The 26,015-nt window shown below is 47.1% G+C and overlaps 3 protein-coding genes across 8 annotated transcripts; all 3 read right to left on the bottom strand.

The window, feature by feature from the left end:
- Positions 1 to 875: 875 nt before the first annotated feature.
- On the bottom strand, positions 876 to 9,849 carry mcm10 (minichromosome maintenance 10 replication initiation factor). Of its 4 annotated transcripts, none has more exons than XM_064319489.1 (20): positions 9,734 to 9,849; positions 8,596 to 8,644; positions 8,051 to 8,401; positions 7,530 to 7,652; positions 7,281 to 7,388; positions 7,014 to 7,197; positions 6,656 to 6,821; positions 6,147 to 6,314; positions 5,667 to 5,783; positions 5,068 to 5,276; positions 4,425 to 4,519; positions 4,170 to 4,283; positions 3,907 to 4,039; positions 3,568 to 3,739; positions 3,259 to 3,391; positions 2,628 to 2,758; positions 2,363 to 2,476; positions 1,955 to 2,100; positions 1,565 to 1,607; positions 876 to 1,472 (listed from the first exon to the last, which is right to left on the bottom strand). In XM_064319489.1, the coding sequence occupies exons 2-20, from the start codon at positions 8,600 to 8,602 to the stop codon at positions 1,389 to 1,391; spliced, it is 2,598 nt and encodes an 865-aa protein (XP_064175559.1). In that variant the 5' UTR covers positions 8,603 to 8,644; positions 9,734 to 9,849; the 3' UTR covers positions 876 to 1,388. The 4 variants fall into 4 exon arrangements, with proteins under 4 accessions (XP_064175559.1, XP_064175558.1, XP_064175556.1 ...); XM_064319488.1 differs by lacking the exon at positions 9,734 to 9,849 and adding an exon at positions 9,029 to 9,251; XM_064319486.1 differs by lacking the exon at positions 9,734 to 9,849 and adding an exon at positions 8,786 to 8,810.
- Positions 9,850 to 10,624: 775 nt separating this feature from the next.
- On the bottom strand, positions 10,625 to 17,968 carry LOC135246007 (ETS domain-containing protein Elk-3-like). 2 transcript variants are annotated; one of them, XM_064319496.1, is made up of 5 exons: positions 17,792 to 17,968; positions 15,020 to 15,228; positions 13,916 to 14,647; positions 12,836 to 12,958; positions 10,625 to 11,931 (listed from the first exon to the last, which is right to left on the bottom strand). In XM_064319496.1, the coding sequence occupies exons 2-5, from the start codon at positions 15,224 to 15,226 to the stop codon at positions 11,833 to 11,835; spliced, it is 1,161 nt and encodes a 386-aa protein (XP_064175566.1). In that variant the 5' UTR covers positions 15,227 to 15,228; positions 17,792 to 17,968; the 3' UTR covers positions 10,625 to 11,832. The 2 variants fall into 2 exon arrangements, with proteins under 2 accessions (XP_064175566.1, XP_064175564.1); XM_064319494.1 differs by having other exon boundaries at positions 17,715 to 17,967.
- On the bottom strand, positions 17,759 to 25,881 carry LOC135246006 (cilia- and flagella-associated protein 100-like). Of its 2 annotated transcripts, XM_064319492.1 has the most exons (14): positions 24,804 to 25,881; positions 24,303 to 24,447; positions 23,480 to 23,547; positions 23,145 to 23,308; positions 22,914 to 22,994; positions 22,499 to 22,668; positions 22,123 to 22,186; positions 21,867 to 21,933; positions 21,275 to 21,426; positions 20,806 to 20,938; positions 20,141 to 20,337; positions 19,514 to 19,607; positions 19,096 to 19,170; positions 17,759 to 18,098 (listed from the first exon to the last, which is right to left on the bottom strand). In XM_064319492.1, the coding sequence occupies exons 2-14, from the start codon at positions 24,421 to 24,423 to the stop codon at positions 17,985 to 17,987; spliced, it is 1,500 nt and encodes a 499-aa protein (XP_064175562.1). In that variant the 5' UTR covers positions 24,424 to 24,447; positions 24,804 to 25,881; the 3' UTR covers positions 17,759 to 17,984. The 2 variants fall into 2 exon arrangements, with proteins under 2 accessions (XP_064175562.1, XP_064175563.1); XM_064319493.1 differs by lacking the exon at positions 17,759 to 18,098 and having other exon boundaries at positions 18,877 to 19,170; positions 24,303 to 25,881.
- Between the last annotated feature and the right edge of the window lie 134 nt (positions 25,882 to 26,015).

Here is a 26,015-nt window from a genome sequence, read left to right as displayed (position 1 = left end):
ACTTTCTAGATTGGTGGAAGACTTACTCCGTTAGAAGTTGGTTTTACGTACTGTGTGTGTGTGACCACATGAAACACAACTCATTAAATGCCACGGTCAAATAGAAACTGAAACATAATAAAAATCAATGAAAATCATTTTAGAGTGAAACTTCAATTGAGGACTGGTCTTTCTTTGGGTTTGGTTCCCTGGTCCAGATATCCCCCTCCCCATACAGTATTCCAATTTTTAAATTTATTTTAAATCCCTTTTCAAGACAATTAGTTCTATTTTAAAGTATGGAAAGCAGCACTGCGCGGGATAAAATGCACAGCGCAGAAATCTCACTCACGGCATCCATCTTCTAGTCAAAACAAAACATTCAGCATCTGGCTCCACTTCAAGGTCAGAAACCAAATCCACCTCTCAGGCAGCTGGGGCCAATGCTTCAGCTGCACTGAGCCAAGTCGCTGTCGGCTGAGCCGAAGCTCCCCTCTCCTGGCAGCTGAGGCCGAAGCTCCGCCTCTCAGCTGGCAGCTGAGGCCGAAGCTCCGCCTCTCAGCTGGCAGCTGAGGCCAAAGCTCCGCCTCTCAGCTGGCAGCTGAGGCCAAAGCTCCGCCTCTCAGCTGGCAGCTGAGGCCAAAGCTCCGCCTCTCAGCTGGCAGCTGAGGCCAAAGCTCCGCCTCTCAGCTGGCAGCTGAGGCCAAAGCTCCGCCTCTCAGCCAATCACTTCGGTAGAAAAAGCCCTGCCTCTCAGGAGGCAACTCCATTGTGAGACAAGAGCTCGGTCTGAACATACAGTCACACAAAGAAAACAGGCAAAATATACATGAATGACAACATGGTGCCAACGCACAATTCAACTGCAAAAATAAATACTGGCTCGCGTTAGCAAATCTAGATTTAAACATTTATTTATTTCCCGTATGACATGATCTGGGTGAAAGAGAGGCTAGTACCTCTTCGGCGAGACAAGGCAGAACAGGCCCAACAGCAACAGCAGGTAAAAGTGCTCTCGCCACCTCCACTTCACATAAAACTTGGCCTAACGGAAAATGGCAACTGACATATCACTGCTCCTAATGCTCTGAGAAGCAGCCACTTTCAACAGCAACTTGCAGCGTAGTTAGAGGTAGATCAGCCTTCACTGCCAATTCTTAAGCAGTGACAGAACAAGGCAAAAAAAAGTCTCAGTGCTATTTCCATACTGACAACAACAAAAAATGCCAGCTCATGCCACACGCAACATTCACAGGAATTAAAACGCTAAAACGTTGACATAATCGAGTAAGAGCAGCGTCGACCTTAACGAGGCTTTGAACAGCACAGACGCAGAGAACGGCGTCAAAACCGTGTCACAGGGACAACGATCCGGAGGGTGACGACACTTGAGTCACGTGACCTGGGCGTCACTTCATGCTGCTGAGGAATTTGGGCTGCTCCTCTCCGCGGGGCAAGAGCAGCTCCCCCGCTATCTTCGGGCCCGATTTCTCCTGAACACAAAGGACACAGCGTTAAGACACACGTTTCGCCAGGGCTGCAGGAACACTGAGAACACGCTAAACCTGGGGGGGGGGGGACATACCTTCAGCATGCCGTCCCTCTCCCATTTGAACAGGCCGCAGTTGCTGGAAAGTCAAGCGTTTGGATGTTAAACAATTTGAATTAAAAGTAATAATTCACAGAACGTAATGTTTCACAATGTGCTGACAGGCGTTCAGTCTACCGTAGTAATGATTCATGCTGTATTTACAGTACTGTTCAGTCTACAGTAGTAATGATTCATGCTGTATTTACAGTACTGTTCAGTCTACAGCAGTAATGATTCATGCTGTATTTACAGTAGCGTTCAGTCTACAGCAGTAATGATTCACAGTGTAGCAATTCACTGGGGCACAATGAAACCTTTTTATGGACCTGTAGAACACACCCTCGCCTGAGCAGGCACACCTTTACCTGCAGAAGAGGAGCTCACCTGCAGTGCTTGTGAGGTAGGCGGTCCAGGGCGATGGCTCGCTGGCCACAAGGACACTTAAAGAAGCGCTTGACAGCGTCGTGCCAGTGGTAGTCATGCTTCTTCTCCACACACTGGTCCAGGGGCTTGAAGTAGGTGTACTTGCACTAGAGACACGAAACGGGTGTGTGTTTCAAGTGTTTTCACTTCCAGGTCACCACACTGCTGTCTCGCCGTTTTACAGGTGAATAAAACCGCACACTGCTGTCTCACCGTTTTACAGGTGAATAAAACCGCACACTGCTGTCTCACCGTTTTACAGGTGAATAAAACCGCACACTGCTGTCTCACCGTTTTATAGGTGAATAAAGCTGCACACTGCTGTCTCACCGTTTTACAGGTGAATTAAACCACACACTGCTGTCTCACCGTTTTGCAGGTGACGGCTCGGCACTTCATCTCTCGGATGTTCCTCATCTTCTCCTCCATCTGCTCTTTCTTCACCAGGGGATCAAAGTACTGCTCCTGCATCTGAATCTCTGCCTGCAGGGCGGAAACATCACATGTACAGACCGAGAACAACACCCCTTCAAATCCCAGAGGGACAGTTACTGGAGCACTGTGGGTATCACACTGCATGGGTATCAGAGCGTCAGTGCCGATTCTAAACGACCCAGGGAAACAGGTCTCTCACCGCCTGCAGCACCCCCTCATGTCTGGACTTGGCATTGAGGATCTTCTGGAACTCGTCGGACTGCAGGTAGGCCAGCTGCTCCCGCCGCTTCTTCAGGGCCGGCTCCTCAGGCTCCGCCCCCGCCTCATCACCTGAGCAGACGCAGACATTCAGAAACTACCAGCCAACTTCCTCTAACGTAAAGACTTAAAAGGTAAGTGCAGCTGTAAGTGAGTCAGTACAGCTAATCACAGTAGCTTATCGATACGAATAAAGTTTTGACTGTCTAAACAACCACCTGGCTGGGTAAATGAACTACAAACACCTGACTGGGTAAGTGAACTACAAACACCTGACTGGGTAATTAAACAGGCATGAAACCAATGCAATGGCACATTACCAAGCTCCCAGTTACTACTGACACAATAATGTGGCCTTTACACAGAATCAAGTCACAAATTCCACTGATTACAGCTGTAAACACTATGCAAACCAGACAAGGGGCACGTCTCCGCACTACCGCCGAAGACTACGGTGTAACTGGCACGTTTATGCGTTCCTAAATAACCTGACGTTCGTCATTCTGGGGAACGAGCGGGACAAACACATCTATAATTGTGCGATTAACGAGCCCGCTGTCCTGCGCACCCACCCGGGGGAGACTGCAGACTGCTCTCCAGCTTGGCGGCGACGTCGGCGCTGTTGGGCCTTTTGCGTTTAACGGCGTTGGGGTCCTCTTTGGCGATGGCCCCGCCCTTCTGCCGGAGCTTCTTCAAGGCAGCCAGCTAAGGGGGGGGGGGCGCGAGCAAATTACTTTCCACTAACACAAGGAATGGTCAAAAACAGATGTCAATATCTGGTCACACGTGCACACGCACGCACGCACGCACGCACGCACGCACGCACGCACGCACGCACGCACGCACGCACGCACGCACGCACGCACGCACGCGGCCCATACCTTAGCAGCCGGGAGGCTGTGAGAGGGAGGGGGAGGGGGGGGGGTGCGGTCGAAGAAGAACAGGACGTCCTCTCCCTCTGCAAGGCCCCGCCCTAGAGTGGGGGTGTGGGGGGCGTCAGCTCCAGCCTTCCCAAAATTCTGCAGGATCCTGAATAAGAAGCAGAGATGTTCACTACCCCCTCTCTACACACACACAAACGGACACAAACGCACACATACACGCGCACAGACACGCAGACGCACGCACGCGCACACACACACACACACACACACACACACACACATACACGCGCACAGACACGCAGACGCGTGCGCACACACACACACACACACACTCACCTCTTCTCGATCTCCTCAGCTCGCCTCCTCTCGATCTCCTCAGCTCGCATCTTCCTGGAATCCAGCATCCGCTGTTTCTGCTGTTTGAGGAGCTGGGAGGCAGAGATGTACTGAACCTCAACGCTTGCTGAACCTGAGAGAGGAACTCAGTCACTGCACAATCACTACACGCCCCCAACTCGATCACTACACACCCCCAACTCGATCACTACACACCCCCAACTATCACTGCACCCCTCTCAGAAGCAGCTTCAGTCCGTTACCTGAGGGTCTGGCGTGAGACAGGTGTCTCTTCAGGTTCAGGGCTCCTGGGGTAGGCAAGGACAGCAGACCTCTGAAATCATCAGTGCAGCCTGACACCTGACCAGCCTGCATGGCTAAACACAGACGGACAGACAGACACACCTGATCATCCTCCTCAGTCAAAGAGTCAGAGAAGCACCCCTAACTGTCGCGTGGCGCCAGCCTGTGTCTGTATAACACACAGGCCGCGCTTCCCAGAATGCCTGTGTTCTTACCGATGCCCTTGGCCTGGCTGACGATCTGGTCAGCCCCTCTGACAAACAGGCTGCTCAGCGTGGTCTGACTGGGCTTCTTCGGCTGGGAAGCAGTGCTGCAGGAGAGAGACTCCACGTCAGAGCACGCTTCAGATAAATACCCCCCCCCCCCTTTCTACACAGAACATCCAATCAGGGCAAAGTAAATCAATTCAGCTCATACCCTAAACTCCTAATGTCCTAAACCTGAATCCCTCATCGTAATCCACTAACCCCAAAAAAATCCAGCCCATAGCCCCTAATCCCTAAACCCTAGTGGTCAAGCCAAGGGAGGATAGTCCAGGCTAGTTTGTACTTGGTAGGATTCTTGCTTGCTGAACAAGCTTACTCTACAGGGTTGGAGTCCTGATCAATGTGGTCACTTCTGGCACTACGATCCTTACTTCACTCTAGTGTTTCTTTTGCACCTCAACATCATGAACCTATGCACTTGTTGTATGTCGCTCTGGATAAGAGCGTCTGCTAAATGCCTATAATGTAATGTAATGTAGTCCACTGTGTTCACTGTTCCAAACTAGCTGTGGTTTTGCCGACGTACTCTTCCTGTCAGACATATTCGCCAATCACAGATCAGCTCAAACAGGAAGAGGCGGGGCTCACTCACAGCGAGGCCGCGCACGCCGCTGAGGACACGCCCCCGTAGTGGAACCCCGTGTGACACAGGCGCTCCTTCAGGCTGGCTCCGCCCCTGCCACGCCCAGCCTGCGCCTTGCCCGGAACCTTCCCCGAGAAGCAGGACTGGAGCTCGGCCCGCTTGGCGCTCATCTTCTTGTACTGGGCCTTCACGTGGTACTGGCAGTACTGACACTCGTGCTGCGGGGGGGAGGGGGGAGGGGGGAGGGGGGAGGAAACAGCCCACGCCCAATTTCCGTCAGCACTTTAAAAAAGCGATGCGTCGTTTGGCCATGCAGCACGGAGAGAACACACACGTGAACACCTCTGTTCTCTGCCATTCTCAGACTAACAAAGCTGTTCAGTCACCCTTTTATAGTTCAGCATTAAGTCATACTCATATCTTTCTTTCTACAGGCTAGAATTTTCCATAGCTACTGCGTGAAGCATAACAAGTATAAAAGATCTTTCTGTTTTTCAACCCCTGGATACCGTCGCAATCATCCAGCGGCTAATTAAGGTAATCATCACCGCAAGCTGGATGGGATGAGTGTGTGAGGCAGTAACTCATCCCAGTGCGTCAGAACACACCAGGTTGACCAGCTGGCTGCACAGCTGCCCGTTCTTCTTGTTGGCCTTGCAGGTGCCGAAGTCTAGAGCCTCTCCCATGAGCAGGATCTTCTGGGCGTGGTCCACGGACAGGCACACCTGGAGACGGGACACACCCAAAATCAGCCCACAGAAAGAGGGAGGGGGGCCTTTTGGGCAGGAGGGATGAGACTTTACTAGCAAATAACATGCTCACCAGCACGATGTACAAGGATGACACCATAACACTGTGGTCCACTGATTAGCCAAAGACTGATGTCTTAGGAGTTAGTGATTAAAAATTACTAACTCCTAAGAGTGCGCTCCAATAAATTCTAACAAATTCCTCTGTATCAGAGTTTTTGTTATGGAGTTCTGGTACAGGCTCTGTGATGAAGCTTGCAGGAAACGTGTGTGTGTGTGTGTGTGTGTGTGTGTGTGTTTAACATGTGTCCATTCTCTCTCCCCCCTCCCCTCTCACACCCCGTCCGATCCGTCCTTGGGCTTCATAGGGCTGGGGTTCAGAACGCCGATGACGGTGCCGGGGTGCGTCTTCCAGTGCTCCTTATGCACCTCCCCAAACAGGAAGAGGGACACGTACACTTCCAGGTCATGGAGGTCATTCAGCTTCCAGATGCTGAAGGTCTTGCCCTGTGGGCAGGACAGCGAGGAAAAGCCACTGAAACGAAAACGGCTTGAATCCTTCACACACACACACAGACCCGACACATTCATACCTCTTCACATACCTAATAAACAGCACTGACACACCTAATAAACAGCACTGACACACCTAATAAACAGCACTGACACACCTAATAAACACCACTGACGATGACTTCACTTTTTACAAATGAGACCTTTCCAAAATTCTGCCATACTGTTAGAAAAGCCTGACTTTAGGAGCACCAGCTTTGTATCACGTTGCCTTCATCCGCAAAAACATCTCCATGACCGAAATAACAAACAGCCAGCGAAGGTGCCCCACTTACACTGCTGTTGCTCTGTGGGGTGGCCTTGCTGACTACCACAGCAAAGGTGACCCAGTCGCTATCCTCCAGCTTCTCCCTGGCCAGCCTGTCCGGTAACTGGGAGAGCCGGATCAGCCTGCGGTCGGCCATCTTGCGCTCCATTTCAACTGAAGACACACGCGGCTTTCTGTGGAGCCAGAGACAACACGTTACGGAAGGCTTTCCCCAGCATATGAAAACTGACAAAAGCGGCAAAAAAAGGAAAACTCTCAGTCACACTTGGAATGTTCTGTGACAACCCATATTAATCGAAACAGCTGTCGCTAACGTAAAAGCGCTAGCGAAATCAGGGTCAGACGACCTGAGATGACTCATTCACCTGAGCCTTAGTCCAGAGAACTTCTCCACGGCAGCATCATGTGGAGCAGGTGGCCTGGGCGGAGCCTTCTGGACTGGGGGAGTGGCCTGTGGAAGTGGCGGCTGCGGCTTGCTGTTCAGCTTTCTATTGGCCCTCACAGGTTGAGAGCAGCTGTCACTCTGTCCCACAGTGTTGTTCTCAATGTCTGGAAAGAAAAAAAACAACAACAGTGAACAGGGTGCATCTACAACACACAATTTTATGCACACACAGCCAGGATTTGCTTACCTTCTTTAGGAGAGCGTTTGGGCGGGTGGGCTGTCCTCTTCTTGTTTTTCAGTGGCACAGGTGGAACAGCAGGGGGTGCTGTCCTCCCGGTGGGGGCTGCAGGCTTTTCTGTGTCGATCACAATATACAGGTCCAGTGTTAATTTGCTCATTCGACTAATATGGCAAATGTTGGGTAAGCGCGTCTCCTCATTCCCCAGCACAGAATTCCCAGCCTACCCAGTCAGCAGACCCAGGTCTCATTTCTCACCTGGTTGTGCTGAGGGCTTTGGTTTGGGAGGGGCTCCATCCCCTGGGGTGGCGGCGGCCGCCTGCGTGGCCTCCAGCTGCTGCTGCAGCCTCTGCATCTGCTCCTGCATGCGCTGCAGCTCGGCTGCATCAAAAAAATGCAACAGGACCACACAGCCACGCGTCAGCGGCGTGGAAAAACCGGCTAGCAAAAACCAGCAGACGCCATCGCACAGGGACGTCAAACGCTGAGGATTCAGGACACGAGCTTACTAGCCCTAACTACGCTATATCCAACACTATATCCTCAAACCAATTAGCTACCTCCAGCAGCTATTACGGCACTCCACTGTTGTACGATTATATTACTACTACTGTTGGTTGCGAGACTCATGACTTGACAGTGTCTGTGTTTGTAGCCCAAACCTTTACATAATTAACATAGCAAAAGATCATCCATTACATGTAAATGCGAAATGGGCCTACTAATGCGACTTACAGAGCCACAGTCCCTTCATTCCCGCAAATGTGCTGCTCACATACCTGCCAGATCCTCTTTGGATTTGTTCATCAATTCGTCGTTTGCTTCCCCTGACACGTTGCTGCTTGGCTCACTCGACCGCTCTTCCTCATCCTGTCCCTCCTCCTCATCCTCTCCCTCCAAGTCTTTGATATCTCCGAACAGAGTAGAGGTGCCCTGCTGTGCCGCTCCGCTTCCCTCATCCTCTTCAAGCCCTTCGTCATACTCTTCCTCATCATCATCGTCATCGAACAGGCCGTCCAGGTCTTCCTCCGCGTCTTGCGCTGCAGCGCCGTCCAGCTCCTCCGTCTCGATCTCAGGCTCGTTTTCCGCCAGGAGAGAAGTTAAAGTTTCCAGGAAATCTTCCTCCGACACTAACGAGACGCAATCAGCACAGAACACAGAAACCCACTGATGATCAACATCAAGTGAAACACGCTGACATTAGCCTTAGAAAAAGGACTGAATTTTTTGTCTGATTAAGTAGCTACCATTTTACCACTGGCTGCGGGACAATAACAAGTGTCAATCAACTAAGTGGCATTTATTCATTGTAGCCTTATCATACCTTCCATAACGCCAATTCCAAGCGGTAAATGTTTCGGTAACTCTGGGATCTGAAAGTAAAAGGAATCAGGATATAAATATTTACATATCACTTTGTTCCGACAACGGCAATGCAACACAGCACTTATTATTAATAAAACGCATCAAAAAGTGCGTCACAAACGTTGACTACGCTGCAGTAGACTAATCACCATTTAATAAAAATAAAAGAAAATGTACAAATATCATTTTTAATATTCAACTGTCATTGTTAACCAAGTCAAGTTTTCCTCGGTATTTTATCGATTCCGAATTGCAATAACCACTTTTGATTAGCTTAGGTCGCAAACACTAGCAAAAAAACAAACTCGAAATTTGTACATGATTGGAAAAAGTTAAGTAACTCGTTTACAATCAAAGACAAAAAAGAAAACTTAAGTTACGCGCAATTTTACCTGCAGTAGCTTCCAAAGCAGCAATCAACTTCATTTGAGAGAAAAAAAGCAACAGCTGAAATTTAGCGCCAAACTCAAGCCCCAACTGGGCAACACACTTTGTGCCAGAATAAAATATATACGAATAAAACTCTGTGAAATTAATAAACAAATATAATTGATGGTTACACTTTAGATTTGGTTATATTATTTAATCTGTAATAAATCGTCACACATGATCATTCAACCACTGACTGTTGTGTGCTACGCTTTAAAACAGGCGAGCCGAGGACGGACAGAGAGTCGGGATCCGCCCACTGAACTGTAGCGAGTCCGCCAAATGCTCGGTGGCGCCGAGAGTAGCAACTTGTTGCATATTGTGTCCGCACAAACCTGCAATAGTGTGTAGTAGGAGTAGGGAAGTGATATTCTGCTTTGAATGAGAGTCAATGGGCCTTTTTCAAGCTTGTCTCTCGCTTATTCGGCGAGCTATTTTGCTTACAGTCGAAACACGTCCTATTTTTTGAATAACTGATAAGTAGGTGTTTAACAAAATGTTGCGAGGAAAATGCATACATAACGTCAATTTTGTGGCAAATCATATGTACATTACGCTGACGCCTTGCGACAAGTATTCCCTCATACATTACGTCGATTTGACATTTGTTCGTAAAGCTAGCTAGTTAAATGCCAACGTGCTGATTAAATACTTATATAAATATTTACATGAATATTGTCTAGCCTCAACGCACCCCGCCGCACGACACGCAGACTGAAACTTGCGGGTACTGTTGCAATCGCATGTGTATCTTTGACTTCCCTTCACCGTCTTTGATTTAGTGGATACAAATGTAGACCACAAGTGGGCCTGGTGACCACGGCAATAACAGGGGTGAACATCAAAATGTGGGTATTTATGCCCTCTAGTGGTACACTTCAGTATGACTTTGGGATTATTAATTGTATTGCTGCGAATTTCAGAAGTTATACTAATGTTTACCACCAGAGGGCGCATTCATCCTGATTTTTAGCCAACATGCCCTCTAGTGGTACACTTGAGTACGACTGCTGGATTATTGATTGTATTGCAGGGAATTTCAGAAGTTATCCTAGTGTTTACCACCAGAGGGCGCATTCATCCAGATTTTTAGTTATTATGCCATTTAGTGGAGTAATTCAGTATAACGACTGGATAGCTGTAATAAAATTATTCAGCGGTCATAATCAAGTATACACTACATGACGTTCATCTCAGCTATCTGTCAAGTTATCTTTGTGCTACATTTTAAATATTTTCATATGAAAGCCACTTTTTGGTAATTTATTCAGTGTAATTTTGTGCATACATTTAAACCCCCAGCTATGGTCTGGTGTGAAAGAACGTGCATTGATGGTTGAGACCTTATCTTTACATAATTTAGCATGAAATATGTTTGATGAATTTTTTTTATAAGTGATTGCTTTCTAACTGAATAAAAGGGAATCAATTTGGTACTGTCATTGTGGTTGATCATTCACAATAAACACGACGATTAACTCACCTAAGATATTTGCAACCCAGTGGATGTTTTTCTTTCATTAAAAAAAATTATTACATTTATTAAAAATACAATGAGATTTATTATAAAGCATTCAATGCTTCAAGTTTATTTAAAAACAACATAAGGCAACATGTTTTCTAGACCCATAAAAAGCGCAAATATAAAATGTGAGTATACTTGCATCAATTCCTTTATGAAAAAATAATTATAAGGCTATTACAAAGCTTTTTTCCCCAATACTATTTTGGAAGGTTGTCGTCAAAGAACTTTCTTTTTAAGCAAGAAATAATACAGACATACTCTTCCTTCTGAAAAGGCACAGCTGGTACTAACTTTAGAGCACAACGCATAACCATACAAAACGATATAGTACAAAACACTAAAAGACGCAACCAGGTTCACAGCATCTGATGAAAAGATTAAAAACTATGAAAAGTAGCAAATGGTCATACAGGAGGAGCCGGCGAACCCCTGGTGTGGGCATTAAGTGCATTGTCTAAAGTGAAAAGCCTTTTCCCCTCACTGGGTACAAGCCCACATGTTTGGTTATAATTCTGTCCAATACAAACCTGTATTTCTGCATGTTTCTGTCTCGATTATACCAATATTAAACCGTCACAATGGTCTTTGGTCTTTTCTTTGGATGGTTGGGTTTCCTTTAATTGTAAAAAAAAATTTAAAAAAATGGGGCTACCTGTACAAGAACCCAGTTTAGCTACAGCACAGTTATTACAGGTGAGTCTCTACCTGTATGGTCTGGGCAGTACAGGAGCAGGGCCATTTTAAACACTCCACGCAACAAGGGGACTGTTTAACACTGTGAAATGAGGAGACTGTAAAATTTAAAGTACTTTACAACACAACAAGAAAAAGAACCATGTTTTTACATAACATCAGTCTCAATGTGTTCAGTGTTTACGATGATGAAAGTGTAAATCCAGGCCACTGGTGATGATGATGAGGAGGAAGAGGAGGAATGATACCTGCAGACTGCTGCTGCGGAGGAAGTTGGTTTGAGGACGAAGGGTACAATGAAAGGGCAAAGGGTAGTTTACAGGTGTGAAGGGTAGTTTGTGGGGGTAGTTTACGAGAGTGAAGAGTGGTTTGTGGGGGTAGTTTACGAGACTGAAGGGTGGTTTGTGGGGGTAGTTTATGAGAGTTGAGGGTGGTTTGTGAGGGTAGAGGGTTCATTATGAAATTAGGGGGTGGTTTAGAGAGAGACGTTTGAGGAAGGAGGTTTTTGTGGCTGGATGCAGGAGCACAGGTGAAGCACGAGGGCCAGAATCAGGACTTGTTGGTGCTGGAGGACAGCAGTAGGGGTGGCGATGGCCTGTCCAGGTTTGGGACGGGGACAGGGACGTGTCCATTCAGCAAGCTGGGGAACTGCAGATGGGACAGAGACAGACAGCATGAGCATTAACCAGGCTTGCAAGAACAAGGCCATGCTGCACAAATTAGTGTGTGCTTATTTACTCAGCTATTTAAAAAGCCATGACTTAAAACAAAAAAAAAAAAGAACTCCCAAGTAAAAATTCCATAAAAAACTAATCAAGATGGCTGCTGGAGCCTCATTCAGCATTTGTTGGTTTTATGAAAGCCTTGCAATTATAATTATTTATATAGTCCCTTTCACAGCCTCTGTTTGACGTTCACATCGACCCTGCAGGTAACACAGAAAACCGGGCCTCCTCCCGCTCACTCTGACCAGCTCAGATCCCGTGGGACAGAACAGGAAGTATCCACAGGATTTCCTGTCTCGCTCCCAGTGAACCTGACACCGCGGCCAGGACCGACACCACACCCCTCAGTTTCTCCACAGGCTGTGATGGAGAAACTAGCGCCATTTTCTATCAAAATAAGGGGCTTACGGTCATATTTTCGACACAGCTATACCCATAACGTCGGCAAGGACAAGGTTAATAGTTTTCAAGCAATTCTTCAAACATATTCGAATCGGTCTGCTATTTGCTTAAATTAAATACGCCGGTATTCCTGGTCAACGGCTTGTGCACATACTTAGTTTATATGTAGGGCTAGGTTCTAACTATGTTGTCCAATGCAACGCATTTTATTTTAGTGGAGTGTGAGTCATAACTCAGTAGAGATTTACGTTAAGACTAGTTCTTACTCATGTTCAGCAGGTGCAAGCAGCCCCTGTTGTACCGTTGGACCGGACCCTTTCTATACTAAGCACTCGTGTTCCACGTAACGCTTATATTAAATAGTTAGGTTGCATGTCTAAGTGTACAGACAGCTGTAAGAATGCACAGGTCTGTCCCTCTGTCACCTGGAACAGGGAGCTGTGAGCCTGCAGCCGGGCCGGGCTCAGGGGGGCCACGGGACTCAAGCTGCTCCAGAACTGAATACCAGCCAGCAGGGAGCTGGGGGTCAGCAGCAGCCCCGAGGGGGTCTGCAGGGGGGGGACAGAGCGCGTTATAAACACATCCAAATACAAACACAGCTTTACAAACATACACAAATACAGCATTACAAACACATACAAACACACAAACAAATACAGCACTACAAACACACAAATACAAACACAGCTTTACAAACATACACAAATACAGCATTACAAACACACACAAACACACAAACAAATACAGCACTACAAACACACACACAGCATTGTAAACACACACACACACACACACACATACATACACAAACACAACAGCCAGGGGTTAACACCTTAAAGCATGGTGAATCAAAATGTAATGTCTCAGTATCCTGTAACATTGTACCGATATTGACAACCCAAAATAAGGGCCACCCAATTCAGATCAGCACAGCACACTAGTATGGGACAAGGGTTAGGGTTAAGGTTACCTGTTGGTAAGGTTATATGCTGAGCTGTGGTGAGGAGCATCTATCCCTTCTCACAGGTAAAGATCTGCAGCTGTTGCTCACTCCTCACTCATACCACGCGTGTATATTTATACACATTTTCTACCCAACATGCACTGCTCGTCTCCTGGCTACTAAGCACCAGTCTGTATCTCTCATCTCCTCTCATCAGAGCAGCTCAGTGTCCTGATGCGAAATCTAATTAAGCCAATTTAATTACACAAACAGATCGTCAGCCAGGGGAAACTGAAGGGTGGTGGGGTTTTATGGCTAATGACAACAGACAACAGTCCAGAAGGACCAGCAAAAGGCACGGTGTTCAGCAGCACAGACAGTGCTAGGAGTGTCAGTGCTTTCATAAATGCTTTGGTGAATAAGAACATAAATCTGTATTATTAATAAGTGCAATAGCTTTGCTAAATAATGACCTCGGGGTGTGAGTGTTGGGTCCAGTTGTTTCCATTGCCTGCTGGTGCTGGCGTTACCTGTGCTGTTAGAATGCAGGTGTGCGGCTCACCTGTGCAGTGAAGACAGCAGAGGTGAGGGACCCTGACGGCAGGGCCGGGCTGTTGAGGGCGATGGAGCCGATGATGTCACTTCCTGAGAGTAACAGTGAGGGAGCAGAGATCTCCAGGGCTTTTGGCGGCTTTCTGGTTTTGGGCGGAGCCGCAGTCGAGGTGCGGCCCCGGGGTCCCGCGGACAGATTGAGGGGCTCAACGCACTGCTCTGATTGGTCAGTCTCTGCTTTGAGGGGCTGAGCACGCCACTCTGATTGGTCAGTCTCTGCTTTGAGCCGCTGAGCACACCACTCTGATTGGTGGGTCTGTGCTTCGGGGCTGCTGAAGGGGGAGGGGGATCGCCGTGGGGACGGACCAGGCTGGGGGGAGCAGAGGACCCTGGGGGAGGAGCAGGGGGGAGGAGAGGAAGGGAGGGAGGGCGCGTTGAGCGTCCTGCTGCCCTCGGCCCTGTTGGGAACGAAGCGGATTACGCCACGCGCCTGGTCCTCCACCTTTACCTGCTTCTGCAGCGGGCCGGCGGAGAGGGCGGAGTACAGGCCCGCGTAGGCGCTGTCACGGCGACAGGGCGAGGACAAATTAGGGCAGTCCCCTTGCTCCGCCTCATGGCCAACAGTCTCTGTCCTGACCCCTTCACATCCCATCTCCACCGCCTGGGGGTCCATCTTCAGGATGTCCGGGAAGGACACAAACTTGTACACAAACTTCTGACCAATCACCTTCTTGATGATGTTCTGAAATCAAGATTGGGGGGGAGGTGGTGGTTAAGCATCCAATGGGTTACTTTTACTTTCTCAAAATTCAGCATTTCCTGTTGACTCAAAAAAGCAATCTTCGTATAATTTTCACCCGCTCCCCCCCACCCCCCATTTCAGCTGTGTCCAATCACAGCCCAAGGCCAGGCCCAAAGCCACACCTCCGGCAATGAAGATTTTGCTCCTGTGAAATGCTGTAGGAATGTTGTTGTTCCTACAGCATTTACCCAGCTGTGTAAATGGATAAAATGTAGATGCTATGTAAAAGTAGTGTACGTCGCTCTGGATAAGAGCGTCTGCTAAATGCCTGTAATGCAATGTACTGTAATGTATTGTGAACTAAAGACTGACCTTGTCGTAGTAGTAGCGCAGGGCACGGCTGAGCTTGTCGTAGTTCATGTTGGTCTTGTTCTTGCGCAGTCCCCACAGCTTGGCCACCTCCTCAGACTTCAGCAGCTTGAACTCGCCGTCGGTGGACGTCCAGCAGATCAGGTGCTTGTGGCTCTGGTCCAGCAGCAGCTGCAGCAGGAACTGCCAGAGCGTGATGGCGCTCTCCATACCTGCGAGAGACCACCATCATCATCATCATCATCATCAATACTGGGCAGTAAGGTCACGAGCAACAAGCAGTAGTTGGTTCAAGTGTGCAGCCTTGCTCACAAACTGCCCATAGCGAGCCAAGTTCAGAGAAGGAATTTTCCTTTGCTTTGTAAACAATAAATGCTTTCTAGTGAGCTTAGAGTCCATAAATATAGCCCTAAATATGATCATGTTAAGCTTGCAAAGTGAACTAATCGCTGTAAATGCTTTCTACGCAGAAACTGCCTGAATGTAAAACAGACCGTTAGCAAATACAGATTTTGTACGCGGAATCTTTCGATTGGTTTAAGAATCGGGGACTTTGTCTGTCAGTGCTGCCACATGGAGTCGGTCAGTGCTGCTAAATGGTGTCTGTCAGTGCTCCTGTGCAGTGCGTCTCTGGTGGACCTGGCTTTCTGACGGGAGTGAACTTCGGTTTGCAAACGTGTGCGAACTACAAATCCCAGGTAAGTGCTGAGCTATAAGCTTGACAGGTCAGTGGACCGGAAAACACAAAAGGGAAATGGTCTTAAGCTGACAGATGTAGTCTTGTGGCCAAGATTTTGTCTCGTATCAAAGGGTCAAAACGGTTTCTTACCTGCTTACACAAAACTACATTTGTACTGCTGTGGTGCCTACACTAGCAAGCTGGGATACCCTAAACAGTGTGAGCCTGGTCACCATCTCCCTGTGTGTGTCACTACCTCTACCAATCGGCAACATCCCAAACTGCACTTCAGAGATAATGTGCCCACAGAGCTGTGCATGTGTCAGAGGAAGTGGGTGGAGCAACTCCGTCTCCCGCCCCCCCCCCCCCCCCTTCACAGGAAGCGATAAAAAAAACGTTTCCTGCCGAACTAATCCTCTGAGCTTTTGCATCAGCGCTGAGAAACTGTAAAGCTGTCTAAACCAGGAATTCCGCCAATTCTCCCCCTGACCGGCGGTGTTCTTGGGAAAACACCCCCTTCGGCTGAAAGATGGGAACTCCGGCTGCAGGGAGTGGATCGGAAATGCAGGCTCTTCCGAAACGCAGGTTTCCCTCTCTTGCTTTTGTCCCAAAATGATGCCAAATGATTTTAAAAAGAACCGATTTCTTTCCCAGCTGGTTCCCATGTCCCTACAAAATGTCACACACACACACACACACACACAGCATACAGACTCAGGCACTGATACCAGTGTGGGTCAATTTTTTTATTTATTACTAATGTGTTGTTGTTATTATTATTATTATTATTATTAGTAGTAGTAGTAGTAGTAGTCATAATCTAAAAAAAAAAAAAAACAGAATAAGAATTAGTTTGTAATAGCTGTCAAGGCTGCCTTTTAATATGGGCAAGCATATGTTTCTGTCTTAGGTTGGTTTCCTGCTTCTGTGTCAGTGTTCCGTTATCATAATAATGCTGTCAGGTTCCGGCGATTAAACTAAATTACACTCAGATAGTGGCAGCCCGCCTTCGAGCTAATGACCTTTTCGCCAATGTGTACAAGGCATCCATTTAGACTGACAGTCCGTAAATAAATATGTAAGCCGTTTCCGTCACAGATGCGAAGGTTCACTGTGCCAGCACAAAAACCGACAGTGTTGGGCAAAGGAAACTCCTAATGAGATTAGCCAAGAGCAAATCTGCTTTCTTCCTGCTTCCAGACCAGAAAATTCAAAGAACCAAACCCTGGTAGCCAGAATCATTATAAGGTCAAATATTTCGTCACATAAAATAATATTAGTTTGAATAATAACAATAATAATAATAATTCACTTAATACATTTATATTATCTCTGTAGGCACTTTGACTAAAGAAATGAATCCATTATGAATGGCTTACAAATACCAAATGACCAGAAACCACGAAGAAACAGTACAATTCAACAGTTTCTTTGTTTGCACAAATGACTAATTTTCAAGATGATGTGCGCTGCCAGCTGCAAACCGGAAGTGCATGACAATTAGTCTTGCTGTTTCCAGACAAACCAGAAACTCCGCTTTTGCTTTTTAAAGGGACAGACGCTTATTCTACCCGACTTCTGTTTTATCCGAGTACTCGTTTATAAAACAAAATAGAAATAGGTTATAAATACGCCGAAGTGAACTACGCAAATGGGCATAAAACGGGCAATACAAAGCGGACTGAATTACAACAAACGGGTCTGACTGAAGATCTGTAGCAAAGTTCTAGCAGATATGTTAATTAAGGGTTTTACATATGTAAATTGCAAATTCGTTTTATTTTGATTTGAATAAGCGCATGCACCGATTACATCTGTTTAAACTAATTTCCCATCTATTGGTAAATGTATGAGAGTTGTGTGCCTGCCAATTCTAGTTCATTATGATGAATCGGTTGAATCAAATTTGTGGCATAGCCTGTATCTCTTGTTAAACATGTTTTACTAATCAACGAGTTGCCTATAGCCCATTTAAAAAGTTATCCCGAAAAAGAGGCACAAACGTACGCTTCAACGTACCTAGGCGTGTAGTGTGCGATTGTCCTTCTTAATACTTCTTAAGAATTAGTATAAATCCTCCGGGGTCCCATGCTTACTGGCGTCTGAACTGCTCCGCTGAACTGTAATGGTATCCTGACTTTTTTTCTTCTTTCCTTCTTCTCCAGAGCAGGAAGTTGGTGCAGGCAGACAGAGTCGGCTCCCTTCCTCTATCGCATTATTCCCCCGGCGCTCTGCCGTCTGTGTAAACAAGCCTCCCCCCGCCAGCCGCCGTCGAACATCGCGCGGCAATTACACGCGTAATAATCTCATAAGGCGACCGGGGACGGGGGTTGGACTGACGTCATGCTCTTCCTGTCCAGAACCTCTGGGAGGAGCTCGAGTTCCTTCCTGCAAGTCTCGTGGCTGCGTGTGAGAGAAAAATAGTGTTGCTCGGGCCGCACGGTGGCCAGAACAGATGCTTGTTTGGATCGGAATTTTATAGCGGGGATTAAGCTCCACATAATATAGGGAGAAGGCTTTGCCATCAGTAAATCTTGGTCTTTCTGAGTGAGTCTACTTCCATCACCCCAAAAGGGATATCCCGCAACGACCAGAAGAGTTGGACACCCCACCCCCCACCAGCACGCGCGCACACACACACACACGCACAGAGAGAGAATTATAGTAACTGACTATCCATGGCATGTACACTCACCTCATGCACATGCACACACATAGCCCACAATCAAATGAATCTTTAAAATGATCTAAGGCTACGTAAGAGAATAGTTGCATTTTCACTGTATTAAGGATTTAAATATATTCTAATTCATCTGCATCTCTAATAACAAGTTGGACAAATATATCTTATACCAGGCTAACAGTATGTATACTTGGAAATTAATCAAATCTTTTGGTGCTGCCAATTTAGAAACTTTGTAATCAATCAACAGAAATTTTGAGCTTAAGTGACATTTATATATGCAAGCTTAAACATTTTTTTCTCTTCTCTATGTTTTTCACATAAAAAAACAAATATTCATAATCAGTTTTAACTGGCATCACTGTACGACCCATTATTGGGTACCAATTTGTTGTGCAGCAGTGCCCTCTAGTGGCCAGAGTGTTAAAGTGCTCTCTTCTGCCTGCCTTCGGCCATTCGCTCAGTTCGGTTCATAATGACAGAAAATATAGGCGAACATTGCTCTTTTCTGGTATTTATTCGCTGACTCAAAATATGGCCTTGTTGCAAATGATCTGTTATATGTAAACAATGCAAAGAGCAACTGAGCTCATACATCCTTACTAACTAGGAAACTCAGAGCTACCAGTAAGCACACCAGTGGGCCTACAGCAATGACAGACTGCAAATCAGCAATCAAGAGAAGTAGTATTCAGCATCCAGCTGTTCCTGTGTCACCTTGACCAACTGGCGGTTTGGGTCTTTTTTCTTAATTTTTGGAGGCTGGGAACGGTACATCAATTTTCGGGTAGTCTGTGGGAGGAAAAAAAATGTGGATTTGGTTCAAGCTTGATTAAACAAAATGGCTTCAAAAAAACACTATCTATTACATTCCTGTGGGAAGTGCTTTGTGACGTACCTGAAAAGCGGCGCGGCTATAAAATTATGTCTTTCTTTTTCACCGTCATCATCATATTTTTATTTTCATCCCTACTATTTGCATGACATGTGAGTTTGCAGGGAAGGTTAAATGGGCATGTGCAGTGGACAAGCAGGCGGGGCTTCTGTGACGGGACCCGCAATCACTAGGGCAAGCTGAGTAAGTTATGCCCATGGTGCGTTTCTCCCTTAAGGAGGCGTGTGATGTCACACGTACCATCCTCTTGGTGTCAGAAGTCGCCCGTTCCGCTGCCCGCCTCATTCTCTCCATCTGGAGCTGCTTCTCCATCAGCTGCTTCTCCAGCAGCATCCTGCAACAGAGCGCAGGTAAGCACTGTGCCCCTCAATGCCTGGGAACCGAGAACACACTGCCCCATAGTGACCGGTATCCAAGGTAACCACACTGCCCCATAGTGACCGGTTTCCAAGGTAATCACACTGCCCCATAGTGACCGGTTTCCAAGATAATCACACTGCCCCATTGAGACAGGTGTTGTTCCATGGTACCGGCTGTAACTAAGGGGAAGGATAATTGAGACGGGTGTCATTCCATGGTAACGGTTGTTACTAAGGGGAAGGATAATTGAGACGGGTGTTGTTTCATGGTAACGGTTGTTACTAAGGGGAAGGATAATTGAGACGGGTGTCATTCCATGGTAACGGTTGTTACTAAGGGGAAGGATAATTGAGACGGGTGTTGTTTCATGGTAACGGTTGTTACTAAGGGGAAGGATAATTGAGACGGGTGTTGTTCCATGGTAACGGTTGTTACTAAGGGGAAGGATAATTGAGATGGGTGTTGTGTCACAGTTACAGTGGTTGCCTAGGCGCCGCGGCAGCTCACTTGGCCTTCCTCTCGGTCTCCCTAGTTCGCTCGATGGCGTCGAACATGCCGGGCGGCAGCTCCTCGATCAGCTGCATGATCTCCTCCACCTTGTGCTCGATGCTGGTGAGCATGGACAGGGTGCTGGAGTCCACCTCCTCCATGCACCTCTCGTACACCACCTTCACCTTCTCGTGGAGGCTCTTGATCATCTTATCCTGCAGACGGAGGGAGGGGGTGGGGGGTGGGGTTTCATGCAGGAACACAAAGCACACAGGAATGCATGACCATGAGCACAAGACCAGCAGTCCAACTTGTCACTGTTACAAAACAAAAAGGGCTACTTCCCTCCAAGCGGCAGTCCACCATCACTAATTTATTTATGTAATGGGTTTATGTTCTGCATTTAGAGCGACAGACGGCGGTTGAGAAGCTGGTTGATGTGGCAAACGAGAGCAGTTAAGAAACAAGGCTGGTGTGGCAATCGAGAGGCTGAAGCAGACAGGGCTCGTGTGGCTGCGGCGCTGTCTCAGCTAGCACGAAACTTCCTCATAACGCTCCCGCCATGTAGAGGCAACGTTACAAACGCTGAGAAAACTTTCCGGGAACACTGTGCGAACACTGTGTGTTAGCTGGGAGGGCGATGGACAGGTGAAACACCAGAGCGTGTGGAACATTTGGCCCACCTGGTTGACGCTGTATTCTCCGTAAGAGAACAGCTTGGACTTGAGCTCCAGGTCGGACGCGATCTCTTCGGCGACCTTGATGTCGACCTTCAGCTTCGCGATATGCTCATTGCCGTTCTTCATCAGCGTTGTCCTGTGCAGGCGGGCAGATTACTGCACTGTTACCATGGTGAAGTACCATTTCAGTTCAGTTTGATGCCATTTGTATGGCAATTTGTACATAGAAACTAACACAAAGACACTTTACGGAACAACGAAATATGGAAATGAAACTGGAAAATGTGGAAGGAAGAAGACTGACCACCAAACTCCCAACCTATAAATACTTACAAAAACACAAACTCTAGCATCCATCCAATCTCATGCTTACAAACACACAATACTTCTCAATAATTTCTAATGGAATAAAACGAGTGAATCGGTTAAAGCTGCTTGTTTGAGTGGGTCGACGGCCCTTTTAGAAGCTCACATTTCGCTCTTGGTTTGGTGGAGAACTTTGTGGATCCTGCTCATGTCCTCCTCGGTGTCCTGGAAGTCTTGGATGTGGAACAGGTCCTCCTCCATGAGCGTGTCCAGGGCTGTCAGCACGTCCATCGGCTCCGTGAAGAAGATTTCGGGCTCCTTCGGGGAAACACATTAAAGTCGTGAGCCTCTCAGCCCCCCCCTCCGTCTAAGGCCCGCCATTTTCAGCCCATTCAACAAAAATAAAAGATGGCTGCGCGTTTAAGCTTTGTGCTGAACCCAGGTCAGGTGAAAACTCGACGGCAGACAAGATGAGGTCGTTTTCATTAACAGGAACCGATGAGTGTCATTGAGTACACAGACCAGACTACACAGCTCACATAAAACATGCTGACAAATGAAATGACTGTGAGTGTCTGTGTTTACACACAACATATACTGTTCAATCAGGGTTCATTTTACACATGGCAGGATATTCGTAAGTGACATTAAGCAGGTATATTGTGCAGAATAACGCAGGCAGTTTCATGCAGGATTATAACAATAAAAACCCCAATCAGGAGGCGCATAAATAAACTTTTGGTTAACCAAATTCCAACCTCATCGCTGTCGGAAACCTCGTCCTTGTCCAGCAGACCGGTCTGATCTTCCTGAGTGCTTTTCTTACTGCGGAAGCAACGTTGTGTCACACTGAGAGAAAGCGGGATGCTTTCTCTGTGCTACTGGCAAAAAAAGGATCTGTGTGCTTTGATCATGCTGTTGCAATGAGCATAATGTTGGCATATTAGAAATAGGATATTTAACAAACACAGAAAGGGATGTTCAAGGAAAAATAAGTCAGAGGAAATTTCCTACCTTTTCTTGGGGGTCTTCTGTGGGCACTTTTTTGTCTTTGATGAATGTTTCTTTTTCTTCTTCCCTGAGCGATGAAAGTGGTGAGAAATGACACAACACATCTTAGCTTCTGTAATTGTTCTTCCACATTTCTTTATTTTCCAATTTCTATTCACTTTTGAGCTTTGATAAAGAGCTGTTGTCTGAAAGCACCATTCTGGCCTGTAATGCATCAGTGTTCTGCATGCGGAAGACAAGAGACCACACATTCAGTAAAACTTTTAATTTAAGCAGGTTACTCCTGAAATCCAATCTCAAAGCTTGCGACAGTGGGACAGGATCTTAAAGCCCCGTTGGCCGTGATTAAAGGTCTTTTTTTTTTTGGTCATGACCCTACCTTTTCCCGACAGCTCCGCCTCTTCCTGCCTCAGCCTCTCCAGCTTGGCCCGCCTCCGCTCCTCCTTCTTCAGCACCTGCTGCTCCCGCCATGCCGCGGGGGCCAGGCCCGTCAGGAAGTCCTTGTACTGCGTGTACTCCCGCAGCTTCTCCCGAAAGCTCTCAATGTCACTGCGAGAGGAGAAACCACCCCACTGTCACTGAGAGGAGAAACCACCCCGCTGTCACTGAGAGGTGAAACCACCCCACTGTCACTGAGAGGAGAAACCAGCCACACTGTCACTGTGAGAGGAGAAACCCCCCCACTGTCACTGAGAGGAGAAACCATCCCACTGTCACTGTGAGAGGAGAAACCACCCCACTGTCACTGAGAGAGGAGAAACCACCCCATTGTCACTGAGAGGAGAAATCATTACCTTTTTAGTTTCCGTATTTCAGCTGTTTTTCTCTCATACTCCTCTGTCACCTCGGTCTTCAGCTTGGAGTATTTCTCAGACCTGTCGGAAAAACACAAACGGGTTGGAGACGGCAGCTCAGTGTGTCACGTGATCAACACTAATTACAGCAGCCGTTTTGTCACAAGTGTTTTGATAAATGACATCAGTCAAACAGGCGGCGACTGTGAAGAAGAAAAGGGCGATACGTACAGCTGGAGCGCCTCAGACAGCTTCTCCTGCCTCTCTTCTATCAGCTTCTGGAACACCATCTCCTCCTCCTCGACGTGCTTCTCGGCGAGCGTGATCTCCTCCAGCTCCATCTCGATGTCCTTCCTGAGCTTCTCGTTTATGCTCCTTTTAATCGAATGGGCAAACTGCACACATAAAGGAACAGAGGCTTTTAATGTCAAAAAACCTGAGAGGTGCAGAGTTGCCATTAACCCCATGTATTTGCACAGATTGCCGATTCTAACATACTTCTAAATTACATTCTACATTTGTAGCGTTTAATTTTGTATATACATTCCTTCTGAAGTTACTGGTACCTTGGTGTAGACTTTCTCTCTTTGTTCACTCAGGTAATCTGAAAGAGTCACCTTCTGCAAAGCTCCACCTGCAAAAAAAAAAAAAAAAGTACAAACCTTAAACCCTGGTCTACACACAGCAACCTTAACATCCGCTTCACGTTCAGCGATAGAGACCTTAACATCTGTTTATACCTGATACCTGCAGTCACTGACCATGAATCAGAAACCCAAGAGCTGATCCCTAGGGTGGCACACATTTTCAGGGGTATTTTCCAACATTTAAATATTGCTTCACTGATGCTGTCTAGCAGGTATGATACAGATTGTAGCTCACAGACTCTTTGGATCCTTGAACTTTTGGGGAATGGGACCTTAAAAGATACTTCAAGAGGGGCAAAGGTGTGGGACCCTAAGAGAGGCAAAGGTGTGGGACCCTGAGAGGGGCAAAGGTGTGGGACCCTGAGAGGGGCAAAGGTGTGGGACCCTGAGAGGGGCAAAGGTGTGGGACCCTGAGAGGGGCAAAGGTGTGGGACCCTGAGAGAGGCAAAGGTGTGGGACCCTAAGAGAGGCAAAGGTGTGGGACCCTGAGAGGGGCAAAGGTGTGGGACCCTGAGAGGGGCAAAGGTGTGGGACCCTGAGAGGGGCAAAGGTGTGGGACCCTGAGAGAGGCAAAGGTGTGGGACCCTAAGAGAGGCAAAGGTGTGGGACCCTGAGCGGGGCAAAGGTGTGGGACCCAGAGAGGGGCAAAGGTGTGGGACCCAGAGAGGGGCAAAGGTGTGGGACCCTCTCATGGTCGCGGGGCGTTGTGCTCCACTGCAGGCGATGCGGGGACGCCGGACACCTTTTGGGACGGACGCGGTCTGCGCGGCCATGTCGCTCGCGCTCTCCTCCGTCTCCGGGACGATGTCCTGGATGACCGTCCTGGGGCAGGTCTTCACCCGGGACATCTGCGTGCTCCTCATGTAATTGGGCACGCCGCTTTCCTCCTGCCGAGCACGGCATCACGTCACACGCACCCCGGGCAGAACCAGCTTACAAAACACAAACACTCACGTTCGCCGTGAACAGCGCCAGACCAGGCTAACGACATTCCCAGACCAGCGGGAGCACACATAAATAACATCACTAAAGCGCAACAAGCGATCGCAATCACTGAACCTCTTCCAAATGCAGACCTGTAAAACATCTTCACAAATCTAAAACCGAAACCTGCACAGGTTAGATGGAGGCACCTGACTAGCCAGGAGGAGCCAACACCCAGGAGCTCACACCCACAGAAATGCAAACATCTCCTCCCTGTTGACTGCATTGCTGTACCCAATCAATCATGCGATGGGCATACCTGTGGTTGGGCTCGGAGATCTTTCGATTTCTCCCTGAGGAACTCCTCCCTCTTCTTACAGAAGAGAACCACAGGACGCAGAAAAGGACTCTTGGCCTTTTTACACTCTTCTGACAGCACGCAATAAAAACTTGAGAATTAGTCTTCAGCACTAATGCTGTTCAATAAAAGCATCATAAAAAGGGCACCATATCACATTACTGTATTATAAAACAATTCAGTTGGACTGCAACTTGGTACGTTTCTGCAGAACAGATAAACAGCCCTTTCAATTACTGTCTTTTGAAGTTTATGCTTTGCCTGCTGTGGTAAAAAAGCTCTCAAAACTAGGTTCCAACTCTTAAGAATAATAATAGAAACTTATACTTTACCTTGTTTTACTGAATCCATTTTGTATCCTCGTTTCACTTTCACTTTCAAAAAGATTGATTCATGACACTAAAACACTTACAAGTAGCTCAAAAGGTTTGACAGTAAAACTAGTAATAACTACAAAGCCAGTCAACTCCATATATAAACCTATTCTAGATCCTTTGTGACCACAGCACTTCTTTAGTGATGTCACAGAAGTGTGTGTGATGTCACTGTGCACTTGGCTTTGCTGTGAGGGCAGTTGGAATGTTGGTGCATGCTTGAAGTTTCCTGCAGTTTTAAAGCTGCCAATTGAGACTTATAAACATGTTACATTCTGACTATTATAATAATAATAATAATAATAATAATAAATTATATATTATACTAATATATTATTTAATATATTATTGTGAGCCTACACTTTGCACATGAACTCAGAGGGGACTAAAATTTATTTTCATATAGTAGCCATGTTTTTTTAACCAATAAATTATTCAGTTGGAATTGTCATCATATGAAGCATATGAAGACAATACATTTTATTTATATTAATCCATGCTTCTATCTGCCATGGTTGAATTCTGAAACACTGCTGAAACCTTTGAACAGTCGATATGTGCGTCGTCACCATGTCTTACGTGGCTGAATTATCAGATGTACAGCAACTGCTTTCATCAGAACTGGCAGAACGTGCTTTTGGTTTATGCATTTCCACAGTTAGAACACAAACCCACAGAGCTAAAACATATTCCTTAATGAAAATGGGTCCCACGGGATGTTCACGCCCAAAACAAATAAAGCTGGAGGGTCCGGGTCAAATGGAGGGAGCCGGTGGAAACAAAAAAGACGACGTGGAAC

The sequence above is a fragment of the Anguilla rostrata genome, chromosome 19, assembly GCF_018555375.3.
Source record: "Anguilla rostrata isolate EN2019 chromosome 19, ASM1855537v3, whole genome shotgun sequence".
Taxonomy (NCBI): Eukaryota; Metazoa; Chordata; class Actinopteri; order Anguilliformes; family Anguillidae; genus Anguilla; species Anguilla rostrata.
The sequence above is the reverse complement of the archived record's forward strand: the minus strand, read 5'-3'. Positions and strand labels throughout refer to the sequence as shown.